This window comes from Kogia breviceps, chromosome 14 (genome assembly GCF_026419965.1).
Source record: "Kogia breviceps isolate mKogBre1 chromosome 14, mKogBre1 haplotype 1, whole genome shotgun sequence".
Taxonomy (NCBI): Eukaryota; Metazoa; Chordata; class Mammalia; order Artiodactyla; family Physeteridae; genus Kogia; species Kogia breviceps.
This window is the reverse complement of record NC_081323.1, coordinates 35,268,989-35,285,024: the sequence shown is the minus strand read 5'-3', so window position 1 is coordinate 35,285,024 and position 16,036 is coordinate 35,268,989. Positions and strand designations below refer to the sequence as shown.

The 16,036-nt window shown below is 35.4% G+C and overlaps 2 protein-coding genes across 3 annotated transcripts in view; one reads left to right on the top strand and one right to left on the bottom strand.

The window, feature by feature from the left end:
• MACROD2 (mono-ADP ribosylhydrolase 2) overlaps positions 1–16,036 on the top strand; it is a 1,977,737-nt gene that overhangs the window by 291,442 nt on the left and 1,670,259 nt on the right. The window lies entirely within an intron of this gene.
• On the bottom strand, positions 1,208–15,031 carry FLRT3 (fibronectin leucine rich transmembrane protein 3). 2 transcript variants are annotated; one of them, XM_059037592.2, is made up of 4 exons: positions 14,717–14,946; positions 6,321–6,522; positions 5,765–5,976; positions 1,208–4,759 (listed from the first exon to the last, which is right to left on the bottom strand). In XM_059037592.2, exon 4 carries the CDS (start codon positions 4,714–4,716, stop codon positions 2,767–2,769), a length of 1,950 nt encoding a protein of 649 aa, XP_058893575.1. In that variant the 5' UTR covers positions 4,717–4,759; positions 5,765–5,976; positions 6,321–6,522; positions 14,717–14,946; the 3' UTR covers positions 1,208–2,766. The 2 variants fall into 2 exon arrangements, with proteins under 2 accessions (XP_058893575.1, XP_058893574.1); XM_059037591.2 differs by lacking the exon at positions 5,765–5,976 and having other exon boundaries at positions 14,717–15,031.

Genomic DNA, 16,036 nt, shown 5'->3' with positions numbered 1-16,036 from the left:
CGTTCAGCAGGGGAGTGATTTTTCCCTCAATTTTTTTGTAGCTTCCCCATTGTATTCTTGTTAAATGTATAAACTGGATATTCAGGATTGAATTTTTTTTTCCTACATTTTTCTTTGTTAGTACCTGATCAGTAAAAATTGTGAACATTTAGCTTGGGATAGATGTATATGTATCTATAATTAATTTAGTGTCCTTTAAGGTGGAGATTTGTGTTTTGTCATTTATTGAAAGTATATATATATTTCAGCAAAGTATTTGGATTTCATAGCAAGCCTAGGTAAAAGAATAAACTTTTGCCTTCTCAGTGCTTTCTCTATTTGCTAGTGTAAAACATATTTCTGATTTATCCCAGGTAAAATAATTAAAATGCATGTATTAGAACACATAAAATTTTCTGTGCTCATGAAAGGTATACTAACTGGAAAATAGTCTTGGCTTTTGACTTTTTATAAACTCACAGGTTTATAGGGACTTTATGGAGCCATCCAGCCCTTTCCCTGACTTCTGGCAGAGCTTGTAGCTAAACTACTCAAAACCTTTGGAAGCAAAATCAAACTTCCTTCAGAAAATGTTCCCTGTATCCAACGTTAATCACATTTTCTTTGCTAAGTTATCCCTAGAAAACAACTATCCTTAACAGGAAGTCAAAAGAGAAAGTATTGAGAAACATTTGAAGATGGCAAATGAATAAATGAGGTTTCATAGGCAGTTGGAGATATATGTTAGCAGAGTAGTAGAAGCAGCGATATGTAACAAACCACTGGGAACACATGGCTCACTTTGCTTGACCATAATAGTAGTAACTTGTATTTTGTTGAACATTGTACAGTTTCCAAGCACATTGTCTCATTTAATCCTCACAACAACCCTGTGAGGTGGGTGGTATTAATAGCCCCATTGTATAGATAAGGAAACTAAGCTAAGGAGAGTAAATGGTTTGTTTTCACATACCTAGTAAGTGGTAAATCTGAGATATCAGATCCTCTGATGCCAACTCATACTACCAAAAAGCTATTTTAAAAAATATTAATTTTTCAAAAACCACCTTAAAGTATCAGCCAGGACAACAACAGCAGTGTACAAAGACTGAAAGGTCACAAAACCACTTCTGAAGTTTTCTGTAAGAGTATTCCAAAAGACTGTTAGGATATTCGTTTATGCATGAAACGCTTAACCTTTAAGTAAAATGATACACAAGCTCAAGGTACTGCTATTTTTTTTATTTGTAGCCAACATTTATTTTTATGCCTAGAAAAATACACGGGGGTACTTAGGACTAATGTGCTGGGCAGTTTGCTACTTTAGTGATAGTAACATAATCCCGAAAAAGCAAGCACGATTATTTTGTCCTTTTTTTTTTGTTTTATTCAGCAATAAGACCACAATTTTTCATATTTAAGGAAGTATGAAAAATTTGTCGTGTTTTAAAAGCTGAATACATGTAGCGTTGGATCAAGGCACATACAAGACTGGCCAAAGGGCGTACAATGCACTTTGGTTTTTTGTTGGGGAAAAAAAAAATCATGGCAACAGAAAAGTGATGAGGTTTTTAAACAAGTAATAGCTCACAATTCAGTAGGAAGCTGGAAAGAAATGTTACATTACAAGTTAATTATGTAATATCTGGAAAACTGTGACAGTAATGGGCAGTATTCTTGATCATTGTGAACGTAAATTGAATGTTTATGTACAGTGTTAAAATGTTTCACATAAACCAGATCTAAGTTTAATTTCTAGTATTTATTTTTCTTTTAAATTCTCATTTAAAGTACTACTTTCTCTTCATTGCTGAGGGGAATTGCTTATGGTTATGCTACCTTTTTAATGTGTGTAAGGTTTTTTTTGACATCCTTTATGATAAAAACATCATAAACATGAACAATTGTGTCTTTAGAGTTGACTTTTCAAAAATCAGGATGGTATAGGCAAAACCAGAATGCAATTCTGAGATTTGTGTTCATTACGCTCTGCGAGTCTAAGTTTTCATGTTTTCCTAAGTACAGATTTCCCCCTAACCTGGAAGCACGCTTACATTACTGTTTTTGTGAAGTCCTTTATTCTCAAAGCTTTGTTAACAATGGCATTAACAACAGCAGACTTCACACTCGTTTTATGCCAGCTGATGGATTCAGTTCAGAAGATATGTTTGCTTCCTTAAGGATATCTGATTTGTTTAGGGTAAAAATGGAGTTATGCAGCAAGTCTGATATTGCCCATTACTTCACATATTTTGATTATTGAATACCACTGGAATACAAATTTAATAATTGGAACATTATTTCATAACTACCTTTTGAAATTTAATTTTTCTCTTTCAGCCAGTTTTTTTTTTTTTTTACATTTTATTAATACCAAAGTGAAAAATGGCCTGTGCTTATACTACAAGGATCTCATGTGAACGCAGTTCTGATTGTTCAACACAGCAAGAAAATTCACTTTCACAGTCAACAAGTCATCTTACTCAGTAGAACACAAAGTAAATGATTTATAACTTCAATATTTGCAAGGAAAATACAGTACAAATTACTAAAAAGTACTAAAATATAGAATTGTGTTCAGGCTTCTCCACTACATCAATCGCAGCAGTAACCTGAAATTTGAAACTTTTAATAAAAAGTTCTTAAATATAAATTATATGGCAAATGTACAGTACATTGCTTTTCTCTGTCTCTTTTTCCAGTGTTTTACAGTAGAACAGGGTTCCTACCATCACCTCCCTTAGGTTTAAAAAAACCGAAACACAGTATGCTGCGAGTCCTCCAGCATCATGAGTGTGAGTGATCTGAGTCTGGAATACCACTGTCTCTGTAGCTTCGGTTACTACTACTTTCACTGTGATTGTTTTTGTACAGATTCATTCCGTTAGGAGGAAATATGGTGTGTATTACAAATTCCTCCTTTGAGATGGGTTCATTGCTTATCGGTAACATCTGAAAAGAAGTCTCCCTGATTTCCAGGATGGAGTTGTCCTTCTTGGTGCCAGCTTCCGCATAGTCATCCTTTCTTCTCTTCCCTTTGCTGTATGCACAGTTCCTTGAGAAGAGTGATCCATTCCTATGAACATACCAGCACACTAAAGCGAGAAGGGCGATGGTCACCAGGGCCACAGCCCCACCAATGATGGCAGCCAATGGTAAATTGGGGTTTTTGTAAGGTTCTTTCTCTTGCTCTCGATTAAGGGTGGTTGTAGGGTTGTACATTCGAAGGGGTGCGGTTTCAGTCTCAATACAAACAGGAGTTTCATCAAATAGGTAGAGGTTACTGGTTTCCATGGGAACCATGCAGACTCGATAGGGCGAATCAGGCTCCAGGGCTGTGACCAAGTATTCACTGCGTTCTCCTGTTACAATTGTTTCCGTTATAGATCCAAATGCTGGGCTGTGACCCAGTTTGAGCCAGCTGAGTCTTAAAGCAGTCATAGGTAGGACAAGTTTCCAAGAGATATGAATTGTGTCGGAGGTGACGGCTTTCACAGTAATGATAATTGTTTTTCTTGCTGGATTCCCCGTGGTTCGCTGATCCTTAGTGAGTTTGGGGTTCTTCATGTCTGGTTGTTTGGTCACTGGAGGTGGCCACTGTCCTTGAGCAGGATGCACTGTGTTGGGTGTTGCAGTGGTTGTCTGAATGGTGCTTACAACTGCGCTGTCCTTACAATCAAACAGTTCCACATTGAGGTCCTTGATAGCCATTCCCCGAACCTTTTCAGGGGCTTGGCACATAAGCCCACGCACATTGACCTTCACAGGTAGTGATTGTAACCAGTCACGCACCCATTTCATCTTGCACCCACAATACCATGGATTGTTGCGAAGAATCAATTGGGTTATGTTGTCCAAATCATCAAAGATACCCTGAGGTAAATTACTTAGGTTGTTATTGGACATATCAAGTCGATACAGCTGCCTTAGATAAGAAAAAGCATTTGGGGGCACCCGATTGATATGGTTATCTTGAAGATAAAGCTTCCTCAGGTTTGTGCCTGGAAGATTTACTGGTGCAGCAGTCAGGGAATTCCGTACCAGTGACAGTTCCGTTAAGTTGACGAGGTTGAAGAAAACTTTATCACCTAAACCGTGGTTGTTCAGCAGGTTTCCATCCAAAACCAGGCGTTTTAGGCTAGTGAGACCTTGAAGAGATGGTGATGAGATGGTGGATATACGATTATCATCCAAGCGGAGTTCTTCTATAGTCCTGGGCAAACCCCAGGGGATTGTGCTGAGATGATTACGGGACAGGAAAAGCAGCCGGAGATAGTTACTGTCTCGGAATGCCCCCTCTTCAATGCTAACAGCTGAGACGGAGTTATCATCTAAATGTAATTCTTCCAGATAGGGGATTTTTGAAAGTGAATCATAAGTGATAGTCCTTATATTATTTTCTTGCAGATGTAACTCTTTTACATACTTTGGTAGGTTGGTAGGAAATTCATCTAAACTGTTGTGATATAGGTATATTCTTTCTACTTTCAGCAAGTTTTTCAAATCTGAAGGAATCCCAGCATTATTTATTTGGTTGTTCTGAAGGTAGAGAGTTGTAGCATCCTCTGGTATTCCTGTTGGAATGGATGTCAGAAAGCGATCATTACAGTAAATGAAACCGGCATCACAGCGGCACACAGATGGACAGGATTTAGCCATAACTGATAGTGGTGCCACCTGGAGGAACAGCCCAATTTTAGCCCCGATGAGGAAGATGCTCCAGGCTAGGCTGATCATGGTCAGCAGTGTTGAGGTCTTTACACAAGGTAGTTTCAGAGCCCTAAAATGGAATGAGTTAAAAAAAAAAAAAAAGACAGAAAACCATCAGGCCAGCATGTTTAAAATGGTATTCAAAATAGATGTGGAAACTGCAACATCTATAATCACTTTTACTAGTTAATTTTTTTTTTTTTTTGCATGCTTAGGTTTTATTGCTAGCTAACAATGAACACAATCACATAATCTTTTTACCTTAAATGTTTCTGGTATTAAGAAGTATTATGTCCCAAATCTTTCTAACTTTGAAATGTTAAATATAATTAATTTTATTGAATATTCTAAAGCATTTTCATAATACTTTATATCAATTTTGTAGCCAGTCATTGACCAAGCTAGTCAGATTTCTAATTTTTTCTTAATATTCATAATGAATTGACACATATGAATATGATTTGTTATATTTAAAGATAATAATGTTACTGTTCTTAAGAATGAAAATTTTATATCTGCTTTCTATTAGGTAGACTGTACAACTGTAGAAATGTGTAGTCAAAAAAATCTATTCTCTTACTATTCAGGAATCTCTTGAGATGCTGAATCCCAGTAAAGCCAAGTGTTTGCTTTGATTATTGATGTCATTTTTCTTTGATTATTAATATTAAACATGTGAGATAGGTATTTCTAGCAAGAAAATCAGAAGGAATCTTTTTCATTTACTTTAGGGAAGGAAAGGCATACAGCTAATACATCTAGCTAATCTAAGTGGAAAACTCCATATCATGTTAAACTAGGTCTTTCTTTCTCCCATTTTATTGTATGTTTTGTACTACATTTTTTAATGGCTTTATGAACATTTTTCATTACATTCTATCTCATAACATGTTTTCACAATGCATTTATCTTTTTTCAAGTTCTAATCTAAAATATTATTCAACGTTCTCCTTGGCTGGAGAATTATAGATTTGTACTGATCTATTGTGTAATATAATTTCTTCTGCACCTTTAGGTATTAATTAGCCTTTATAATTTCAGGCATAAAAATAAAAGACTTTAATATTTTTCCTACCTTATTGAACGATGTGGGTAAATTTTGCGTGAGTGAAAATCCAATGCGCATATATTATTTTCCTGGTGAGGGGCTGGGACTTATAAACTCTTGTTTAGTCCTTGGAAATGTTCTTCACTGTTTATTCAAGTAATCCTATGCCGCACACACCTCCAGATCAGGCTTGCTGTTGTCAATGAACATTCCAGCTGCGGTTCAGCATGGTGGGCAAGCTTATTAAAGTGGGGACCAGAAACAATTCAGTTTCCTGTTACTATGTAGAACACATGGTTTCCTATGTATTTTTTTTTTTCTTTCTTATAGAGTTTCTGTGTGAAGGTTCCTTTCGTGTAGCTTAATTCCCTGAGTGGAAACTGCTCTCTTTGAAATTCTTATTGGCTCTTCTGTGCAATGTGGTCAGAGATAGTAACTTCAGATCCTCATGAAGAAAGCCATTCATGATGCTAAGACCTGTATAGTAATAGGTTTTTCAGGCAGTTACCCCCCACCTTTATTCCCATCCAGTATTATCCAAGTATAAACTTTGTACAGTAGCTACATCCTGAGGTGTGATTACCTGCTGTGAAATAGCTATTTCCAGCTTTTGCTTCTTGCTGCTTTCTCAGAATAGCTGGTGCAGTCACAGGTTATGAAAGAACAGGTATTCTTTCAAGAGGTAAAAAAAACTTAATTCAAATATTCTTCATGGAAAAAAAAGGAAGCATACTAGATTTCCTTTATGTTTCTGTTCCTTGAAATAGACTGGGTCTGAGCATCTCCTGTGAAAGTAAAATGTTTTAATGAACTATTAACAATGAACTTTAACACACTAGAGAAATTTCCTAGAAATTTAACTTCACTTCTTTCTTTAAGCAATACATCTTTCGTCACAGTAGTTGTTGCAAAGGGATAAGATGACCTCTTTGTCTCTTACTTCCTGTTTATATAAATAAAGTGGAAGCCAAAGTTGAGATTGTCACCAAATAGATAATTTCAATTGTTAACTGACTGTTCAACAAATCAGAAGCAAAGCTTCATTCAAGAGGCAGTAAGCCTCTTCCATGGATATTGAATTCAGGTCAGGCCAATCTTTGAAAGTTCACTTTTAAATCTTAGATATAAAATGATAAAATGTTTAAAAAGAAGAAAACAAGTACACGTCAAAGAGGTGAACAAAGACATAACAAGGATTTTTGACAGAAATGCCATGGTAACGTTTTAGACATTTCTGAACATAGTTTTACAAAGTCATACAATCTACAATTTAAAGAGTTGAAAAGGGTTTGCTTTAGAAGCATTTCTTTTGATTTGCTCAGTGCCCTGTTTAATTCTTCCTGCAGGCTTCAATTTTCCCAGTTGCAGAATGTGGACACTATGACCTTCCTCCTTAGAGGTGTTTTTAAGGGCTAGTTGATGATCTTGAAACTCTAGTTACTCAGGTATTGTTGGCCAAAAGGCAGCTCAGAAGTTCAAGTCATAGTATTTTTTTCAGGAGAATACAATTTTTAGCAAACTGAACTTGAGAAACTGTATTTGGGACGGAAAGGAAGCTATTTCAATGTCTCCTTGTAATGACCGTTAGGAAAGCATATCAAAAGCTGACAAGGCATTTCTCTCTAGGTTCAAACAGGAACATGCCAATTTCCAATGACTGTCTTTTTCACTTCTGAAAGGGCTTAAGGCTTTACCAAAGAGACTCATGATTTTAATGATGACTGCTTTGTTCATTATCTAATATGCATGACGATTTTTTGGGGTGGACAGGGGAGGTGGGTAGGGTCAGTATCTGTTACGCAAGGTCACCCACTCAGGGGCTTTCTATACAAGTAGGGTTCATTAAGGTATCATGGAAATATTTGACCCTGAAAGTAGAAGCAATTTGCTTCTTCCCCAGTAATTATGTAGCATCCAACAAGGATAGCATCTGTTCCAGAATTCAAACAGTACTGAAAGTGAATGTTAAATAAGGCCAAAATTTGTGTTTCTGGTTCTCTTTGAAAGTTCGATTTCTTTTAGTTTGTCACCAGATATCAACACTAATAGACTGCATTAAGAGAAGGAAACTGAAAAAAAATTAGATACATTTAACTTATTATTTAGGCAACTTGAAATAAAAATAGCAGTTAGCAGATGGTTAAAGTAGTCTCTAGTGAATATTGCAAAGTGCCCACAAAGGAAAGTTTAAGTGATTTATTGTTTAATGTGAGGTTTTACAGTGATGCCTTTAGGGTTTTGCTCATTATTGTTGAATTTCAGTGGAGTATTTTCTTGAAAACTGTTACTTTCTTGGTATGTGAAAATGGAAAAGCAAGCTGTGAAATTATAATTACAATGTTACTTTAAAAAGTATCTTCTGTAAATGTTTTCTAAGCTTGAAAATTATTCAACGTATAAAGTAATTTGGTAAATTTAAGAAAAAATTTAAAGCAATTTTAAAAAGTTACTTTTGTTGAACTGCATTAAAAACTAATCAAAACCGTTATAAAATCACAGGTGAGAACCTGCTTAAAATGTTGCCAATAGCTGGCCATTTCTCATACACCAGGACATACTCTAAAGTTGAAAAGATTAATCTGACGAATGGGAATTTTAAAATTGTTGGTCAGCCTAGAGTATGTGCAAGGTGATGATCATAATGATAACTAGAGCTAAAGCTTGTAGCTGAGCTGCAAGTATTTCACCAATTCAAGCTCCAAGAATATGTACTGATTTTTACATTTTTAACCCAGAGAAAGAAAAAATATTCTAGATTGGTGTGAAAAGAAGGAAGATTAATTTGTTTATTTTTCTGTTTTACATTTGTGAAACTGCTTCCTCTGCTCTATTTGATATGCAAACTCACATTGCCATTAATACAATAGTGGTAATAATGTGGGATTAACAGAAATCTCATTAAATTCTTGGAAAATGCCATTCTTTTCTCCCCAGACTGCATTAAAACAAAAGGCAAAAATATAAAGCATGTTTCTCTGGAGAGAAGGATACTCTTTGAAAAATGAAGCTTCCTTCACAAGTTCTTACTCCCTTTACTTAAGCTCAAACTGTTCAATGCATGCTTGATTGTGTTTTATATCTTATATTTTATATCTTCTCCTGACCTTTTATATTTAAAAACTATAGTGCTAAAGAGTTTTGTTTTATTTTGCATATTAGAGGCTGTAATGGTCTCTCCATCTAAAATAGGTGATCCTGCCCCCATGCTTAGACTTCCCTCTTTCTGAGCTGGCTCTACATATTCATGCACATAAAGACATTGTAGTTGAATGTGACTGATGAAAAGAAAAATGATCCACACTGGCATGGACACTGTGGCCTGGTTTCCACAACATTTACTTCAGAGCCTTTATGTCTGCATAGGCTTGAAAGAGGCCATTACTTCTGAACAAAAAGGAATCGATCTTTTAGAAAAATATTGTTAATGGGGTAACTTGGGGGAAAACATAAATGGAGCCCTGGTTATTTAAGGGAATGTTTAAAAATTTTTAAAAATTGTATCATTGCTTCAGTATATAGCATGTAGAACTGTAGCAAAAAGAAGAAAAACATAATCGCCTCACTGGTAAATCAGATTTTTAATATGGATTTTCCTATTCAGTTTATCTTTATAAATAAAAATTGTGGATTTTAAAAAATGCATTTATAGTGTAATCACATCTGCAAGAAGCCTCCAATTGATTTCCATGATATACTTAAAAGAATGTAAATAGATAAAGATGCTATCATTTTGAGATAGTTTAAGAAAACTAACATAATTGAAGAAGTTGTGTCTGAATAGAAAACTGGTATTTAAATAAAGTCAAGAACTTGAGGTAATCTACATGTTTATATGATTCCTTCTTTGCTACTACAATATTTTGGAGGTGGGAATGTTTGAGATGACAAGGTATTTCTCATGTTTTGATCACTTAGATTAAGATTATATGTTGATAGTGCTAACTTCCTAAATCCTTTATTTGCTCCCTTTGATTTAAATTGACTTTGATTTGAAATCATTGCTCATTTAAGAAAAATCTTAAATCAAGTATAGAGTTTTGAGATTTTCGTTTCTTTTTAATGCTTTGCCTCACATCAGGGTCTCTTAACTCTCTGGGAAACTTTTAAAAATATTAAATCTAAAAGTAGAAAGGCATGTAGAACTCTTAATCGAAGTTAATTGCATTATTATTTTGAGTAAAACCTTGAGATTGAAGAAAACATATGCTTACTCAAATTTATCCAAGTCTGTGAATATTTCTAGGTAAACTGGAATTTATACAATCATAATTTGGAGTATTAGGAAAGTAATGTACTCATGAAGGTTTAAATTGCTGCTAGAAAGCTCAACAAAATGATCAACCTATGAATGCTAAGTCTTTGTAATGACAAATGGTATTTCAAATAAACTACGTGTATGGTTAAACTGAAAAACTGGAGTACATCAGGTTAGTTGATAGTGACAGCAAAATGCTTTCTAAGCAGCCTGTCTGGTAGTTAAATTTTCCACGATCATCAGATTTCAGGAAAGTTCCAATTCTTTTGTTTAATGCCAGGCAAGCAGAAGGACCTCTAACTCTCCTCTTGAGAGTCATGAAGTCTGAAGGGTTTGCTGAGAGGCAGAGAAGCAAGTGTGCCTTTTCTTACGTAGTTTTATCCAGACTATTTTCTGGCCTGTAAGGTTTGTTTCATTTATGCAAATAGAGGATGAAAGTTCCAAAGCAAAGTATTTTTACTTTCTCCATTTATGTTACTGGTTCTTTTCCCCAATAGGTTTGTGATAAATGAATCTAATTCTGCTTCATTTGTTTTGGCTTATAAAGTTAAACTGAGCATCCTTAAAACAAAAAGGCAAACTGGGGTGTTATCTTTCATCATAGTGAAGGCTGCTTCCTTTATGATATTAAGCCAGACTAAATGAGTTAGAAAACCATGGCTTATAAGAATGAATAAGATATTAATTTAGAGGTTGGTAAAGGTGAGCAGTAGAGAGCTTGGGGCAGGGGACAAGCTTTAAGTTTTCATTGACTTTTAAGCAATTGCAATTAAAACTATGCTTATCTTTGTTAAACCACAAACATTTTCCCACTGCAAACTTGAAATGCCTTTTTCAGCGTTGTGAGTACAATTGGTTGATATGCTTTAAATTTCTAATATTCAAGTTTCCATACTCTAGTAGAACAAATATTTGGGTCTACCGTGTGCCAAGCACTGGGCTGGATGATAACATCCATAATCATAAAAAAACACCTTGTTTTTTTCATGTCAGAGTTGAGTATTGTTGATTTAAACCAAATGAAGAGGAAGAAAATCATCAACACATAAACTGATCAATCCACAGTCCAGTGGCACACTTTAAAAATGGTGTTTAACCAAATGCGGTCTCTGGGTTTTCTTTTCAAAGTTGCCACGGTAACTTGTGCACGTGAAAAGTGAAAGAATAAAGAACAAAAGCTGTCATTGTCTCGTCAAGAGAGAGCAATTTCTCCTTTCTCTCATTTAAGCAGACTAATACCTGGAGAGAGCTTTTTATACATTCCTGACACTTGATTTGGGGGCTAGGAAAAGAGATTATGCATATGTTAAACAAATGCAACTTTAGCTGCTGCTTAGATTACATTTCGTTCTTTTTTACTTAAAATCTGTTTTCTCTGGTGTTCTTGTCAACAGACAAGTCAAAGTCCTGAAACCTGCTCTCCTATGCAATATAAACATGGCTTTCAGACTTTTTTAGTGCGATGTTTTACCAAATTTAGCGATGCTGATCTGCATTCTGAAACTGGAAAATGCTTTCTGAAATGTATATTCCTATTTCCGTTCTTGAGCGGCAGAAGGCTTTTTCCAGAAGACATTTACAAACCATCTCTTTGATGGAAATTTGTTTGTTGACTTGTGATAAGTTTTTGAAATGGTGCAATGTTAGAAAGAGTCGAGAAAAGGCCCTTTTTATACTCTGAAGAGAAAAAAGCACTTTGGAGAATTAATACTGCTTAGAGATTTACTGTAGAGTTTTTGCCCGCTGGGGGGTGGTACACTCTACCAGAACACTGCTTTCAGAAGCCCTAAGTCAGATGTTGGCTGCTGCCAGCCAGTTTTCCTCTGGTTTAATTACAACAAAGCCTCCCGTTGAGAAGAACAGTAAAGGCCTCTGGGGCAAAAGGTGGGGGTAGGAGGCAAGGGGGACTGAGGAGAAAAGGAGGGAAGAAGTTACTGGCTTTGAAAAATTTACTGAATCTTATTTCCCTAGTTGACTTCATTTATAGTGGTCTTCATTTGACTGTCAACAATTATTTATAATACTATTAAAATAAACTGGTTGAATAAAAGAATATTTAAGGGGGTTTAATCAAAATTTTTAAGTTAGTCTTGGATCTTGGCATTAAACACATTCTTTGTTATGTAGCCCACCCACCTTAAAAATAGGGGGAAAAGTTAAGATCCACTGAAATGGCAGTTTTAAACCAATTTTTTTTTTCTAATGACCAGATTTAATTTAATATTGGTATGAACATTTGGCATATCAAGAATAAAAGCATAAAGAAACATTCATATAACATTAATACAAGGCAAGTTCTCTGCTACTGATTTTTGTAGGGTTTAAAGTTGTTCAAAATAATTCAGAAAGAGGAGGAAGCCCTAGTGTGTGTGGCCAAGAAAAGCAGAGACAAACCTCTCTGCGGTGCACTTGCATGTTTAAAGATGATAATTGTATTTTTCATCTGGAGACATTGAGTGTTCATTAGGGTCTTGTGTCCCTAGGCAGGAGGTGCTGAATGTAATTGGAGTTTCTATTTGATTGGGCAATATAGTCTAGAGAAGAAACTGGGGTAAAGATAATTAATAGCTTGCTAACAAAGTCTGACAGCCACAAGATTTCAACCAAATTTATTTCACACTGCTTCATTTAGCTCTGAAAAAGTTTTGATGGAATTGGAGGCTCCTTAATTAACACTTGAAAGCAAAAGAAACATGACTTCTATTTTACTGCCACATTCAGTTATGACAAATTTTCTTACTGTTTTTCTTCTTTTTGTAAAAACTTTACTTACTGCCCAGTTGTATATTCCACAAACGTTAATGTTTAGGAAGTGTTTAATTGGGTATTTTGAACCTAACCATAATTGAGTTAAAATGGGGGGGGGGGATGAAAAGCCCAATTAATAACTGATAGTATTATACAGCCTAATTAATAACTGATAGTATTATACAGCCTAATTAATAACTGATAGTATTATACAGTATTATACACAATATTAATGAATTCATTATGTTTATTCATTCAATAATATCTTTTCTGATCCTTGGACTAGATATATTTTTGGCAGTGCTCTGTTTCAAAAAGAAATTAGATGTGCTTTTCCTACTTAAATACATGCAATCATGTTTTTGTAACGCTGTTTTTTAATTTCAGGCTAATATATGTATGTGTTTGTGTATGTGTGTGTATATGTTGTGTATACACACACATATCTGCAAACTAAGTGGCATATCTCTGATTTAATCTTCTTATAGATTAAAACCTGGCATATTATTATTAATATTGGTAGTAGCGGTAATATTAATATTTCGTAGTACTTTTAAAAGGTTCATTTCTTTCTTTACTCATTTCAAGAGAAATAGGTATCTGTCATCTGTCACTTTGGGGCAGGCATAAGTGGTCCTATCTGAAAACAGACAAATTCATTCTTTATGTTTATGCTGGTCAGGATATTCCTATGTGGTCGGGGATAAATGAAAGGCATTGCTACAGCTGAAGCACTTTTCTAGTGGCTTTATTCATGTTGTTTCCTGCTATAACGAAGGAACATATGTGTTCATTTTAGAGCAGATAGATTTATTAAGAAAATTTTAAATAGCTAATTGTTAAAACCATTGGAGAATTTGGTTCCATGATTGGCACATATCAAGGCTATTAAAAAATCTTTTAAATTCTCAATAAATAAATAACAATCAAACCCCCAGATGTTGAGAAAATATAGGCCTGTTGTACTTTTTACCTCTATGCAACCATTTTGTTTCAGTTCTAATTCACTGAAAAAAAAATTTCTTGAGAAGATACATTTAACTACTTTTGGAAAGCTTTGTTGTATAAAAATATTTCTTTCAATATAAGATTTTCCCATTATAAGTTGCAAGTGAATGGATACTCTGCATATCCCACTTGATGAGGGCTCTACTCATTTTTTACCCCCTGCCACACTGAAATCCCTGCATACATCAGGCTTAACTTCCAGGCTGAGCTTTGTTAGTTTTTCTGAGTAGACTTTGCCAATTACTATGCTAGTCACATACTACATTTGCCCAAGCAATGGATTTTGGTGTTCTTCTGGAGAGGGGATATGGTTTGTAAGAGAGTCTCCCCCTCCTCTGAGTTGAATTCACTAGTTGAGATGTGCAAGCCTGAAATGCTTGAAGCAGCTTTGGCAGGATAGCAGTGCAAGCTTTAAAATCTAGGTGTAGCTGTTAATCCTTCCAGAGGCACATAAGTCTCCAGGAGTAGCTGGGCTAGCTGTGAGCAAGATGTATGCTTTTCATGTACTGCGTACTCATGGGCTAAGGGATTATTGATTTTCTTTCACAGTTGTAAAAGCAGCAATTGGTGATCATACCACACGTACAGTACACACCAAGTTAGCAAGACCTTTCGCTTTCCTCTCTGTGAAAAAATCTGCCTCGTATTCTTTAACATCTAACATTTTAACTTTCCAACTTAATGTTTTCTATAAGGCTCTTTTCAAATAGCAATGACATGAGACAGAAAATAGCCATTTATCATTAGTTTTTTTTTTAATGAAAGAAAGGTTTCAAGAAACTTCTTGCATTTGGCTGAAACAGTCCAATTTTTCCTTGCTGGCTTGCACGCACATACATTGCTAGTCCTGGTGACAGAGCAAACGTTCGTATTTGGATGCCTCATGATACCAAGTCATTTCTTTCTAGAGAGTAAAACCAAGCAAACTTTCTGGGACAATCATAAGGAAAAACATGGGAAACACTTACCGGGAAGGCGAGAAAAAGCAATCCCATATGTTCTGTCGTTATAGCTGTAATTCCACTGCCTGGGAATTGGAGTAATAACCCTCCCCCTCTGCCCAGCTCGGCGTCCAGTCCACACAAAGCCAACGGCAGCTGCAGGCTGAGCTGGTCCTGTTCGGATCACGCCTCCACTGAGGAGCTAGCAAGGGACAGCATTCCAGTTTACTGCACAGCCCACCTCCAAGTCTGAAGTTAAAGCTTCACCTCGCAGTGGTTGAAGAAGGGGGTGATGTCATAGATGGGCAGGACTTCGCCAAGCTCTCCTTCAGTGAGATAACTGGGTGATCAGACAGATGAGCTTTGCCATCGCTAGAGGGAGTGAGAGCAGCCAGAATGAGGCGCTCAGCCTGCCGAGGCCAGGATGCCATTCTGTTGGTAGGCAGCCCTTTGGAATCGCAACCTTTTCTGAAGTTTACTACAACAGGGGAGTGGTAGCAAGCTTGTAAAAAATACAAGACTGTTAGAAGGCTATTTATAAGATTACAATAGAAAGACACTGGTTCTTTTTATTTTTAAGCCATCTGTATTAAAAAGAAGTTAAGCAAAATCATATTATTTTCATTTTTGACTAGTTACAATAATGTTATAACTGTGAAGGCTAGTAACCCCAGCAGTGAATATTTATTTGAGAAATGAACAGAAAGCAGGTTCAAATAAATAACTGACTTATTTAAGGGAAGGGAACAGGAATGCCAAAAGGTTAAAAAAAAAAAAGGTAACCAGTTCTTTTTCCTGGAGGTAATAAGTTATTGTTTTATATGTATTTGTTTTAAGAAGTGAAAGTATTTTTCATATACTCCCACTATTTGTCCATCTTCTTTAGAACCTAGTAGATAGTACGTTTTTCATATTTAAGGCATCCTCCCTAAAATAAAAAGTTGTTGAAAAATTAAATAGAGTATTTTCCTTTCTGATACGTTTTTGCTCTGAACATGAGTTAAGATACAAACATCTTAAGAAGAAAGAAACTGTTCAGGGGTAGTTTTGCTTGTATTTAAGTTATTGTATTTTAATTTATGTATATGAATAAACACTGGACAGTGGAAGACATAGACATTTATAGTGTCTGCGTCTAATTAGCAGAATTATAGACTTTATTTTCAATTATGGTTTTCATAGACTGGTTTCTGCTATTCGGTCAACAATTGCTTTAGGCTCATAAGTTTTCCCCTAAGTGCCTTTCACTTTTTAACATTATTGGGAAGAATTTTGCTTTTATATTTACCTGGAGGGCAATTTCCTTAAACTAATTTTATTTGTTTTATTCTTAGAGGTTCACAACAT